This window comes from Mirounga leonina, unplaced genomic scaffold (genome assembly GCF_011800145.1).
Source record: "Mirounga leonina isolate KUSES-001 unplaced genomic scaffold, KU_Mleo_1.0 Mir_127, whole genome shotgun sequence".
Lineage (NCBI taxonomy): Eukaryota > Metazoa > Chordata > Mammalia > Carnivora > Phocidae > Mirounga > Mirounga leonina.
The window spans coordinates 13,021,189-13,034,461 of NW_023270316.1; the positions used below are offsets into that span (position 1 = coordinate 13,021,189).

The 13,273-nt window shown below is 40.3% G+C and overlaps 1 protein-coding gene across 1 annotated transcript in view; it reads right to left on the reverse strand.

The window, feature by feature from the left end:
* IPO5 (importin 5) overlaps nucleotides 1-13,273 on the reverse strand; it is a 44,062-nt gene that overhangs the window by 4,395 nt on the left and 26,394 nt on the right. Inside the window, exons 14-24 of the mRNA XM_035003156.1 lie at nucleotides 12,559-12,777; nucleotides 11,399-11,482; nucleotides 9,916-10,048; nucleotides 9,707-9,828; nucleotides 6,691-6,787; nucleotides 5,340-5,512; nucleotides 4,035-4,146; nucleotides 3,893-3,948; nucleotides 2,751-2,873; nucleotides 1,669-1,888; nucleotides 656-884 (exon numbers count right to left, since the gene is read on the reverse strand). Coding sequence (XP_034859047.1) covers nucleotides 656-884; nucleotides 1,669-1,888; nucleotides 2,751-2,873; nucleotides 3,893-3,948; nucleotides 4,035-4,146; nucleotides 5,340-5,512; nucleotides 6,691-6,787; nucleotides 9,707-9,828; nucleotides 9,916-10,048; nucleotides 11,399-11,482; nucleotides 12,559-12,777 — 1,568 coding nt within the window. The remainder of the gene's footprint in view (nucleotides 1-655; nucleotides 885-1,668; nucleotides 1,889-2,750; nucleotides 2,874-3,892; nucleotides 3,949-4,034; nucleotides 4,147-5,339; nucleotides 5,513-6,690; nucleotides 6,788-9,706; nucleotides 9,829-9,915; nucleotides 10,049-11,398; nucleotides 11,483-12,558; nucleotides 12,778-13,273) is intronic.

Sequence of the window (13,273 nt, forward strand, 5' to 3'; positions counted from 1 at the left end):
ATTAATAATGCCAGGGCCCAGGGCCAGATCTTGATTACCTGTCTGGAATACTTTCCTTATACCACTGATTCCTGAATCCAAAGAAAAACACCAGAATTCTAGAGGGTCAAATAATGGCACTACCAACATTCTTCAATCTCATTCTACTAGTGATACATGTCAATTACATGTCAGTAAAGCTGAAATTAAAAAAAAAAAAAAAAAATCTAAAGTGGGGCGCTTGGGTGGCATCTGCTTCCAGCTTAGGTCATGATCCCAGGGTCCTGGGATCGAGCCCCGCATCGGGCTCCTTGCTCAGCGGGGAGCCTGCTTCTCCCTCTGCTTGTGCTCTCTCTGTCAAATAAATATCTTAAAAAAAAAAAAAAAAATCTAAAGCCAAATAAACAAAAAACAGATAAATGGGGTGGGTGACAATATTAAAAGGGAACCTTCTTAAAACATTATGTTCTACAATCCCTCAACTGTTGAATCTAATTCCATAAAGGATAAGTCAAATTTAGATCTAATTGTAAGGCAGCATTAACTGTGATATGGTTTAGCATGATTTATAAAGACAACATTATTAGAAACCTACACTGTATCTGAGGGCTGTGCACAGGAAACGCTGTTTTACAGAAAGAGGAAGAAATAAGGTCTATTTGTCCTTTTTTCTTACCTTTCAATCAAGTCACACAGATAATTGAAGGTCTGAACAGCTTCTTCTTTATCTTCATGTAGTGGAAGCCAAGACAACCAGTGTGGCAGGACTTCTTCAACGTTCACACAGTCGGGCTTGAACTTCATAATTTTCCCTACTGCTGAGATGCAGTTCTCTGTAGCATTGACATTTTCTTTGGTCTTAGAATCGGCTGACTGAATAACTCTTACCAGCAGTGGAAGTGCTTCTAAAATAGGCAATTGCAAGAAGGTCAGTTAAAACCTCACATTTTCATGACAATATTCCTTTTTTTATCTTTGGCCCAGTTATCAATTACAGTGAAGAATTAGTAAGGTCTAAGGCATGTTTTGTCTTCTTGGCTGCAGAACCAGAAGTAAGAAAGGCAGGCTGCCCCAACGTGGCCAGGAGCACCAGCACTCACTCTACCGAGACCCCATGATGTCAAGGTCAGGAGCCTCCAGATTTATACTCCTGACCACCTCAGGGTATTTCAGCTTATTTTAAAAGCCCCCAGCTGCATTCCTGTGCTAACCCTACAGGGACCCCAGTATGTTTGAAAAGTTCTATGCTAGGGGCGCCTGGGTGGTGGCTCGGTCAGTTAACTGTCTGACTTTGGCTCAGATCATGATCTCAGGGTCCTGGGATTGAGCCCCCTCATTGGGCTCTGCGCTCAGTGGGGTGTCTGCTTCTCCCTCTCCCTCTGCCCCTCCCCCTGCTCGTGTGTGCTCTCACTCTCTCAAAAGAATCTTAAAAAAAAAAAAAAAAAAAAAAAAAAAAAGGTCCTTTGCTACAGCCAGGGTGTAACTCCCAAACCCAAAAGAACTGTACTCTGGAGGACGGGGTGGGGAGGTTATGCGCTCCCCTACAGGTATGCGCTATAGGCGAGATGTTTAAGAAGGGGAAGGTGAATACAGCAGAAATAGCTATATAATGTTTGGGGGCTTGGGGGTGTGGAAAAGATAACAAGGAAGCGATAAAAGGAATGCCTGGAACCAAACAAACGGAAGTACCTGTACAAAAAGGACGATAGTTATCTCCACCATACTGTGCCATGACTCCCAAGCCATATGCAGCTGCTTGCCTGACTTCTGGGCTGTTGTCACATACATATTGGAGCATTGGCCTTAAGAAATATTCTGCATATTTAAATGAGGCTGGACTACAGTGTTCTATGACATCATCAAAGATGCACAATCCCCATTGTCTGTCTGGCCATGGTCTATGTGGACACTATAAAAGAAGAGAATCTTTTAAGCTTTGAATACTGGAGTACATTAAGAATGTAAAAAAAAAAAAAAACTTCACAATAGACTATCAGCTTACATGGATATTCCTGAAACAAGCAATGAAAAACAACACAGTAATAATTACTTCTTATGAATAACAATCTTCAACTTACAACAGAGATTTAATAAACTACAAGTTTAAAAGACTTTGCATGATTTTCTATAGAATCCCACAATCTGACATTACCATATACCAGGAAGAACCAGCTGCAGCAGCAACATATGTACATTTGCTTCAAAAAAAGATAATAATGCTGTCTTTAAGAAACAACAAGAAAAGCTGTGAACAGGTTTTAGCTTTATATATCCACTCAACAGGCTAAGTCACATGGGCCTAAACGTTTTAAAAAATGTGCTGTGCAAAATTAAAAGACAAAGCAAGACAAACTTCTATTGACTGCTTTTCATGCATATTTTAAAAACTGAATACATAAGGCCATCATCCACAATGTATGATTGCTGGTTGTACGTAACAAGGATTTTAACTGAATCCTCTAGGGTCCACCAAAAAAAGTAATCATTTTGTTAATTTAGCAGGGCACACATAACCTCAAATAATGAAAAGTCATTTGTAGGTCTCTGGAACGCACTGTAATTTAATTGAACTATGGAAAACCTAATTAGCAAACCTTAAATGAGAAAATATCAAGGGCAATGCAATAAACTTGATAAAATTAAAGATGTACTCTGGAAGGTCTTTATGATTTCTAAGATCCATTTTAACCTGAAAGTGTGTTTTCAAGTGCTGCACTGAAACCATTCTAGGCAACTATCTAAAATAACTGTCAAAGAGAGGCAACACTTACAATTAGGTTGACAATTAACGGAAGCAGCTGTTCAAACCATGGTAACACCTTTTCCTTGTAGCTACTGAATATTGAGTGTAAAATGTCTGACACTTTGGTCAGAATATAAACATCATTATCATCCTAAAAACAAAAACAAAAAAACACACACAACACCCTTATGTATTAAAAAGTATCTCCACTATGACGAACAGTTACATTTACTTAAAAAAATCTCAAGAAATATAGAAAATTAAATTTCTCATCATTTTCTTAGGGGCATAGCAAGCATCTGGAGACTGTGGTTACCTCGATGATTGGGGGTGGCATCTCCTACCTGCCTATAGACAGATAAAGGTGTGGGCAAGTATTGTACTTATTCCAAAGAGTTTTCTTGAAAGTTTTGAAATTCTGAGACAGAAGTGTTTTTACTTTAGTACTATTTTTTGTTTTCTGCAAGAATGTTTCTAATCTTGGAGCAGACTGGTGGAGACGTGGGGTCAGTTACTCATAATCCGCGCCTGTCAGCATGTGAGCAACCCGCACAGAAATGGGCTGACCTGGGTCCACCAGGATGGCTACATGCCACACTTTGGACCCTGAACACACAGCGGAAATAGAATTGATGGCATCAAGTGATTCGATGAGGAGAGAACTGAGTAACAAGGTAAAGAAGACTTACATCAGCCACTCTATGTGTATTATTTATAAGGAAATCTGTATTATATTCTGTGGTCCGGGAGAAAAACAGCTGATGTTGCAAAAAGATCTGGCCTTAAGCCCCAGATTGTCAACAGTGTGTGGCATTAGACAGTCATTCAACATCTGAATTAGAGTTCACTTATCTTTAAAATGCTGAAAGCACCACCAAATAAAAAGTTGTTCAGAGCAGTATGTAAAAGAAATACTAGGTGAACTTACAAGTGCTGTTATACGTGAGGTACTGCAACAAGAACTCACACACAGCATCCAAACCACAAATCAGCTAATTTCAGTTACTTATTCTCTAAATTTGTAAATGCAACACATGTCAGATTCTTCTGCTAAAACTTACTGATCATTACCATCAGAATGACAAGTCAGATGAATTAGAAACTTAAGCATTTAAAAATCTTCCAAATGCAAATGATCATATAAATTAAGTTCTGAAGGGAATAATTTACCTCATCTTGTAGTGACTCTTCCACCTGCTCATCATAGTCTTCATCTTGTCTTTTAACTAAAACACACCCAAATAAATGTCTTTTTAAATGTCGCCAAAATGGTCAAGGATTACTTTCAGAAAGAAAAGCGTGGAAAACTTACCTTGCCGCAATTCTTGATTTTTAAAATGTTCTTCGAGTTTAGCTTTCAATATTCCTCCCAATTCTTCAAAATGTTCATTATTAAGACATCCATCTCCCATAACTTCAATGCACTGCAATGAAATTGAGGAAAGAAAGCAAGCCATGGGATTTAAGGGTTTTAGAGTCCAAAAGTTAAATTCCATTAAGAATCACATGGAAGCATGAGAAAAATTCACTAAGCCGGTACCCTGGAAGACTAATGATTGAATGAGTAGATAATGCTTGCTGTGTGTTACAATGACAGTACTTCAAAGAAAAAAATTTAAGCAACATTTTTATATGAAACAGATCCTGAGCCTATCTTAAATGCCAGGCATTACTGCTAGGTGCTGAGGTCTCAAAGATGGAGCAGAGCACCCAGCCTCTAGGGAGCTCAATCACCACACACAGACTTCTACACGAACCCAGCTGGAGAAAGGGCAAGCGTGTGCTGGGAGGGCACTGCAGCTGGGGGAGATGGTATGTGCAAAGGCCCAGCAGCAGGCATTCTTTGGAAAAATAGAAGAAAATTCAAACTGCAGGGGTGTAAATAGGGACAAATAAAGGTGATGAAGAACTTTTAAAACGAACTAGGGGCACGCCACGGAGCTGAACAAGAATACGGGAAGAGGAGTGACAAGTAACAAGCAAATTCACGCCTCAGAAAAGGAGAATGAACTGAGAGGGAGAGTAAGGACAGAGACTTCTGGAACAGACCAAGAAAGGCTAGCTCAGCACAAAGAAGACAAAGGCAATGTGAAGAGCAGAGGGATATAGGAGAGAATAGGACAAACTAGGTGTGGGCTGGAAATGAGCCAAGATTCTGAAGCTGGATTGTTAGGGAAATGATGGTGGAAACTAATCAAGACTGGACTATAAGAGCAGCGACTCTGGAAAAAAACAAACACAAAACAAAAAGAATGACAACACCAAAACATTAAACTAAAAAAGAATTAAACAATTCCAGTAAATAAGAAAATCATCTGGGGCGCCTGGGTGGCTCAGTCGGTTAAGCGACTGCCTTCGGCTCAGGTCATGATCCTGGAGTCCCAGGATCGAGTCCCGCATCAGGCTCCCTGCTCGGCAGGGAGTCTGCTTCTCCCTCTGACCCTCCTCCCTCTCGTGCTCTCTGTCTCTCATTCTCTCTCACAAATAAATAAATAAAATCTTTAAAAAAAAAAAAAAAGAAAATCATCTGTTATAGCACAAAAAGATTCAATTTATTTAGCAAGACTAATAAATGAACACATAACCTTATACATATTTTTAAGAGAAAAATATTTACCTTCGCAAAAGAATGCATTATTTCTGAGAGGACATCTGAATCTGGTTCTGTGCCAATGGCCTTGATTAGAGCATCACACATAAAATGCCACATCTGTGTAAGATACTCAGGACCACGAACTCTCGCACATTCCAGGAGGAGAGGCATGGATTCTGCTGCTGCCACTCGAACACGTTTTATTGTTAAGGAAACATAATCACTATTCTTAGATACACTTAGTGTAATCACTATCCTCAGATACACTTAGTGTATTCACTATCCTCAAAAGATCATACTATCACTTTCTTTGCTTATGTAAACATTAAAGTGCTCACTGAGCACCAGGAACGTCTGTTTATCCGAGATTGCTACCCAGGAGCTTGCGGTAAGTAGAATATGGGTACAAAAACAGACATCTCCCTACCCATGTGACTTATCTCCTGTCTTTTCTGTCACCTATAATACAGCAGCAATGAGTCTGAAATGTGAAAGGATCTGGGATCCTTAGAGCATATCTCAAGATGTTCCTATCCCAAAACTTTAGGCAATATAGGTTTCTAATAAATGCAACCAAAGCTATGATTCTCCTGGGAAAACTAATGAGGATCTTCTCCTGTCAGAGCCTTTCCGGTTTTCACTGAAGATCAAGTTGCCCCTCCCTATCTAATATCATTTGTAAAATAAGGTCCTGAGACTAGCTCGTCCTCTGGCATCATGGTAAGTTTCTGTTGGGCAAAAGCTGTCTTTTGTTAAGGATGCCACTACAGAATACTGCATGAAGAACTACAACAAAGGGGCTGTGGAGTCAGGAAGATCTCGGTTTGGGTCTGGACTCCAACACTGTTGGGCTGTCCTTTTTTCAAAATCCATCTATGAAATTGCGTGCTTGTGCATGTGTGTGTGTAAAGGCATAAAAATGTTTCTGTATGTATTAACTACTATTATCACGTTGAGAAGAAAACCTTTAACATGCAGATTTATCAAGAAATATTTCTCCCCAATGTAGAACCACAGAAAATCATCGGTGGGTCTCTAACCTATTAAGAAAGATCTTAGTTTCTTAACATTACCAAAAAATACTTGAGAAAAATAGCAATTATATATAACTGCAAACATACGCTAATAAAATATCAATCCTTAAAATCCTTCAGAGGTTCACAGAAAAAGCTGTCAACTAGTAGTTCGGTAACATTTTCATTTTCATGTTTTTGGCACAAGCAAAAACCTATGAAACTAAAGCACATGCAAAAAATGAAGCTTCGTGCAAACAGTAACGGTGATGTAGGCTTCAGTTAACACAAAGTCTAATACTTGAACAAGCTATAATTTAACTAATTCTAGAAACGTCTTGCGTTCAAAAGTTGTAGGATATCATCGTGGAAGTAAAATTTCAGTAGAGGGACCATCAGTTTGACAACTTGCTCGGTATATTCTACAAAGCCTTCCTTCAACTCTTTAGCATAGCAAACCTGAAAACAAAATATTGGAAAAGACATCAAGATCCATGTTAGTTTTAAGATATTAATATCTGTTAACAAATAGCAGAATCATAAGGACCACATAATGCTGCATCCTGACTAGAAATACATTTAAAGCTGCATACAGGGGGGTGCGTGGGTGGCTCAGTTCATTAAGCATCCCACCCATGATTTCTGCTCAGGTCATGATCTCAGGGTTGTGAGATCAGGCCCTGCGTTGGGCTCTGTGTTCAGCACGGAGTCTCCTTGAGAGTCCCTCTGCCCCTCCCCAGGCTTGCACACACTCTGTCTCTCAAATTAAGGGAAAAAAAAGCTGCATGCAGTACTGTGAAAGGTGTTTGGGAAACACAAATATAAACGTAAAAAGAACTGTAAAATGGGAAAGGGCCATGGCGTGACTGCAGTATACACTGTTGTTTAAAGGCTCACACACGAAACATTTTAATTCTTCTGCATGGGAGAATTTTGCAAGTTTTGGCACTCTGAGAAACCTTAAACAAAATGTATCAATTAAGGAAAATAATTTAAAAAGATAAGGGGCACCTGGGTGGCTCAGTTGGTTAAACAGCTGCTTTCAGCTTAGGTCATGATCTCAGGGGCCTAGAATCGAGCCCCACATTGGGCAACCTGCTTGGTGGGGAGTCTGCTTCTCCCTCTCTCACTGCCCCTCCCCCTGCTTGTGCACACACACACTCTCTCAAATAAATAAATAAAATCTTCAATAAATAAAAAAAAGATATAGGGGCTCCTGGGTGGCTCAGTTGGTTAAGCGTCTAACTCTTGATTTTGGCTCATGTCGTGATCTCAGGGTCGTGAGGTCGATCCCTGTGTCAGGCTATGCTCTGAGCAAGGAGCCTCTCCCTCCACGCTCATCCTCTCGCTTTCAAAAAAAAAAAAAAAAAAATCTAAATATGTAATTGTAGCGTATCACTTCCTCTGTAAAACTGCAAATAGGCTTACGTTATCTTGTATTTTTTTTTTTTTAAATCATTTCAGGGGTGACTGGGTGACTCATTCAGTTGAGCTTCCAGCTCTTGGTTTCAGCTCAGGTCATAATCTCAGGATCTTGGGATCTAGCCCCACTTCGGGCTCCGTGCTCAGTGGGGAGTCTGCTTGAGTATTCTCTCTCCCCCTCAAATAAATAAATTTTTTTTTTTTTAAAGATTTTATTTATTTATTTGACAGGGAGAGACACAGCAAGAGAGGGAACACAAGCAGGGGGAGTGGGAGAGGGAGAAGCAGGCTTCCTGCTGAGCAGGGAGCCCGATGTGGGGCTCGATCCCAGGACCCTGGGACCATGACTTGAGCCGAAGGCAGACGCTTAACGACTGAGCCACCCAGGTGCCCCTCAAACAAATCTTAAAAAAGAAATAATTTTGGCAATGAAACAGAGAAAACAGTGCTATTTGTTTACTTATTTATTTTGAGAGAGAGAGCCCCTGTGAACAGGGGTTGCAGGCTCCATGCTCAGTGCAGAGTCTGATGCAGCTCAATCTCATGACCTTCAGACCATGACCTGAGCTGAAACCAAGAGTTGGATGCCCAAATGACCAAGCCACCCAGGTGCTCCAAACAGTGCGGTTTTAAAAATAATTGTTTCTTTACTTTCTTCCACTACATTAAAAGATTTGATAGTTTTGTTAAGAGATGTGACATTTATAATTGCTCTCTAGTTGAGATACCACAAAAATCCAAAATGTTTATAAATTAAAGATAAATATTTATAAAATATAGCAAGTACTGATGATAAGCATAAGTTTAAGAAATAAAGTTTAAATGAATTCGAGAACATAACAGTGCTTTATTAATACAAGATAATATGTAAGCAATTAACTTTTACTTAGGCTTACTTAACTGCTAAATTTGTAACCCAAAGCCGTAATTTTTAAATTCTTTTTTTTTTTTAAATATTTTATTTATTTATTTGACAGAGAGGGACACAGCGAGAGAGGGAACACAAGCAGGGGGAGTGGGAGAGGGAGAAGCAGGCTTCCCACTGAGTAGGGAGCCCGATGTGGGGCTCGATCCCAGGACCCTGGGATCATGACCTGAGCCGAAGGCAGACGCCTGACGACTGAGCCACCCAGGCGCCCCTTAAATTCTTTTAAAAAATATATTGTTCCTGTCTGTAACAATATGCTCATAAAGGGGAAAAAAACAACTCAAAGAGAACTTACACGCAAGACCCCATAATACTGTAAGAGATAATCATTGCAAACATTTTGCTGTCCCTACCATGTTTATGTATTTTTTTTTTTTTTAACAAGTGAAACCATACAGTTTTATTTTCAGTATCATGAGCACATTTCTGTTCGTTCATTCAAAAACGTACTTCTTGGTCATCTTGTCTACTATACACTAAGCACAAAACAGACAAAAGTCCTTGCCCGCACGGAGCTTTGTATCAGCTGTGCCACAGTCCAGGGCACATTATTATCATCTTCCTAGTAACAGGCATTCAAGCTGCTTGTTTTTTGTTGTTCTTGTTAGAAACAGCACTGACAATGAAGCTTACCTACATGATTCCCTTTTTTAAGAAGATTTCTTTATTTTAGAAAGAGAGAGAGGGCGAACAGGAGAGGGGCAGAGGGAGAGAATCCTCAAGCAGACTCCCTGCCGAGCATGGCGGAGCCCGATGTGGGGCTTGATCCCAGGGCCCTGAGATCATGACCCGAGCCGAAATCAAGAGGAGGCTGTTTAGCTGACTGAGCCACCCAGATGCTCCACCTACAAGATTTCTTTATCCAGAAGTAGAAATGTTGGGTCAGAAGGTTTCTACATTTTAAAGAATATATTCCTGCTCTTTAAAATAATTTCTTTAGCATCTACGAAAAGAACTCCTCTGGAATGTGTACGTATGTGTTACGGGAGGTTGTCAACTGACGTTTGGTAAACATTGTACACACTCACCAGCATCTGACAAGCAGTAGACTTTTCCTCCAGTCCTGCAGTTTTAATACCAAAACTTTGCTGATCCCCAAGGTTCACAAACTCCCAACCATCATCATCACTCATATTCTCCATGTCTTGGGCTATTAACAGGAAAGAAAACAAATTTATGTTAAAAATAATTACAGAGAAGAACTTTACAACTGCTATATCTTTATGAAGATACCTACTATCTAAAAGGGCTACTTCAGGCTTAATCGAAGCAGTCTTCATTAAAGGCCCCATAACCACTGGAAGGTACTGCTGAAATTCTTTTCCAAGAATTTTGCACATTCTGGCCCATGCTGAGATCATGTAAGAGATCTGGGGGGGGAAATTAAAATTGATTTTAAAACAATGGATAAAAAGAGATCACAAAGAAAGCCATTTCCCTATTTCATAAAAACAATGTTTTATTTTACATTCACTCTCTTTAAGAGGTAAGTACAGTTTCTAAGGTCATATACTTAAAACATTCAGAAACAACAAAATCATTGTGAACCTTTACCTTCTGATACAGACAGCAGGTGAGACAAAAGAGAAAGACCAGGACTATGTCTTATTGTTTATTACTTTCAAGAAGCAATACATAGTTTTTCTCTAATAGCATCTGGACCACATAAATAAAACCCAGTTAACCATAGCAACTCCTAGGCACTAATTTTTTGAAGATAGGAACCTATTTCATCTGACCGTATCCCTACTGCCTTGCATTCCATTCGTTAAACATTTATTAACACCCAAGAAACAAAACATCCCTTTCTCGTAGCTGTTTTAATTTTCTAAGCGGCTGGGTATGCTGAAGACACCTCTTCTACTGTGGTCACGTACTTAGTCACCTGCAAATTCCTACAGAAAATCTAGTTTGTAATTCATCATCCCGGTAACCCAGAAAGTGGTTTTTTACTACTCCCCAACATATCTATGTCGCATATATTGACGCAAATGACCCACTCCTACTCTAAAACCAAACCAAACCAATTTTAAGTTTACGGGAAACAATTACAGCGTGGCTGTATGAAGTCAAAATGTGACTCAACAGTTAGAGTGCCTGTTACACGTCAGGCACAGTGACTACAACTGGGATTACGACACACACGTACAATTTACAACACGGTGCCATAAGGACCCACTTTCGAGACTTACACCAGACGTGAAATATGAGCAGGAAAGAGGCCGAATGGGGGGCAGGTTCTAAGTGAAACGAATGTTTGTTCGCAGGCAGAAAGAGAAAAGCAGAGCATGTTCTAAGATTGTTAGGTTTCTGTATTTCTTTGACAGGGGAAGGAAGTCATGTGGCACTGAGAAGGCTGGGAGACATCCAAATGGAGATGTCTAGTAAGTTGTTGGATAAATGAACCTTTAATTCAGAGAAAGACCTGGAAGTCACAGCATACAGAGGGAAACTGAAGCCACGGTGTAGATGACACTGCTCAGGAGATAAGAGGGCCCAGGACAGAACCCTAAGAGCACCAAAAATAAATTGAGAGTCAGGGCAGAGGGGGCAGACTGAGAAAAAGGTGGGAGGAGAAGTGAAGGAAAACCAGTGAAGACGGTCTCTGACACCAGGGGTTATCTTAAGAAGCCTATTACTGTTTCTTTTTTGAGTACATTAACCCTGCACTAGCTACAACTCCCAAATGGATCAAGGTGAATGTGTGCAAGCTGCTTTACCTGAGGATCATCATCTTCCATATCGCTGAAGTCTGTCTGGGTCTTCAATAAGAGCTGCATCACATCTGATGCATCCTGCATGAACTAGAAGAAAATATTTGGGAAAATCAACACTTGTGGTACTTGTGGCTACCAGATCAGAGAGGTGCTTCTTGCTACCCAATTTTGTTTCTTGTATAGTAACAAAACTTTCCAAAAGAAAATCTATTACATTTCCCACATGGGTCATAACCCCTGACAAAAATTACACTGACAAATTTTCATCTATATATTGCACAGACTTAGTGCTCTTTCTAGAAAAATATATTCTCCAGTAAAAGTCAGGGTGAACTGCGGAATAGAGGTATTTCTAATAACATCAAGTTTTGGTCTATGGTTTATGCATTTCCAGCAGTAAAAAGATAATCCGAATCCAGAAATAAAATTTTGGATTGCTCCCTAGAACCATATGATTTTCATTTAACTCTGTAGTTCTGGCAATCTCCACTGTGTAAACAGGCAGTGTTTCAAAGACAGTTTGAAGGCCAGATACAGAGAATATGGGACATAAATTATTGGTTAGGTTCTCAGTATCCCACAGAAAGCAATTTATAGGGTAAGTTAATACTGATGCTGGTTTCGGAGAAACCCACCAGAGAGGTTCTAATGTTGATAGTTCTGAGAATTGGAACCTGAGGGGTCAGTGACAGAGGAACTTCTTTGGATCAGCTTTGACAACTCTGAGATGCTGGCGGGGGAAGAAAAATACATTGGCGAATGGTCCTTACTAATTATTTTCTGAAGAGCTACATGCGTGTAGGTTTCTCTCTTGGGACACCTGATGCTTTTGGATTAACAAGAAAGCAAGTGGAATGTACATGTTAAAATGGATGAAACTAAACATATGGTATGGATCTTGAACTCCACATGCCTCCCAGGAGATAGATTGTACATGGGGTAGGAAAAGGAGGAAGTTTCAAGACCATAATTAAGAAAAAGCCTTAATGTTAACACTGATAAAATGAATTTATATACAAAGTAGGAGTGAAAGGAGAGTAAGATGATGGGAAAAAATCAAGCATCCAGAAAACCGTTTATCCGAAGAAAAAGCCCTCTAGTACCCTCAGTGCCTCCACAGCCAAATTACTTACAGTAAATTCAACCTTCGAAAAATCACTTACTTTTTCCTTCCCAACGGCCAGACCAATGAGGCTGATGCACTCAATAGTTTTTCCTCTGAGAAGTCTGAGTTCCTTTTGAACTGCATTCTCGACAATGTGCTTTAGTGATGGCATAAATAAATCATAGTAGGGGACAAATTTTTCCTCTGCAGTATCTGCAACTGATGCGATAGATGTCACAACTTGTTCCAATACTAACTTGGTGCCTTTCTGAATCAACTAGGAGAAAGAAGACACACAAATTAAGTCGTGGAAATGAGGAACTGGAAGAAACACCCCCTGCGCGTTCTCAAACGCTTCTCTGCAACAGCAAGCTGAGACCACCATCCAGCAGCCAGAGTGCAGAGCGCAGGTTCCAGAGCAGATGAAAGGACCCCTGTGGAACTACTGAGGGTCTCCTCGCTCCCCTGTTGACGCAGCGCTCCTTTCTCATGTCTGCTTCATCTCCGAGCAGCTCGTGCTCAAGCACGAATCTGATTCCTCTTCCAATTTTTGTATCCACAGCTTAGTGCCTGTGTGTCTTAGTCCTCCCACTACTTACTGTACACTTGGTGCTGTGCGGGCACATGTGGGGAGAATTCCCTTTGTCTTCTAACCTGCCTCTCCCCGGAAGGTCCCACCAGCAGTACCATCGGTGCCAAAGCCCTCTCACAAATGGTCCCACTGTCTGGTGAGACTGATGAGCTCACACTGCTCCTACACCAAAGACCGGTGG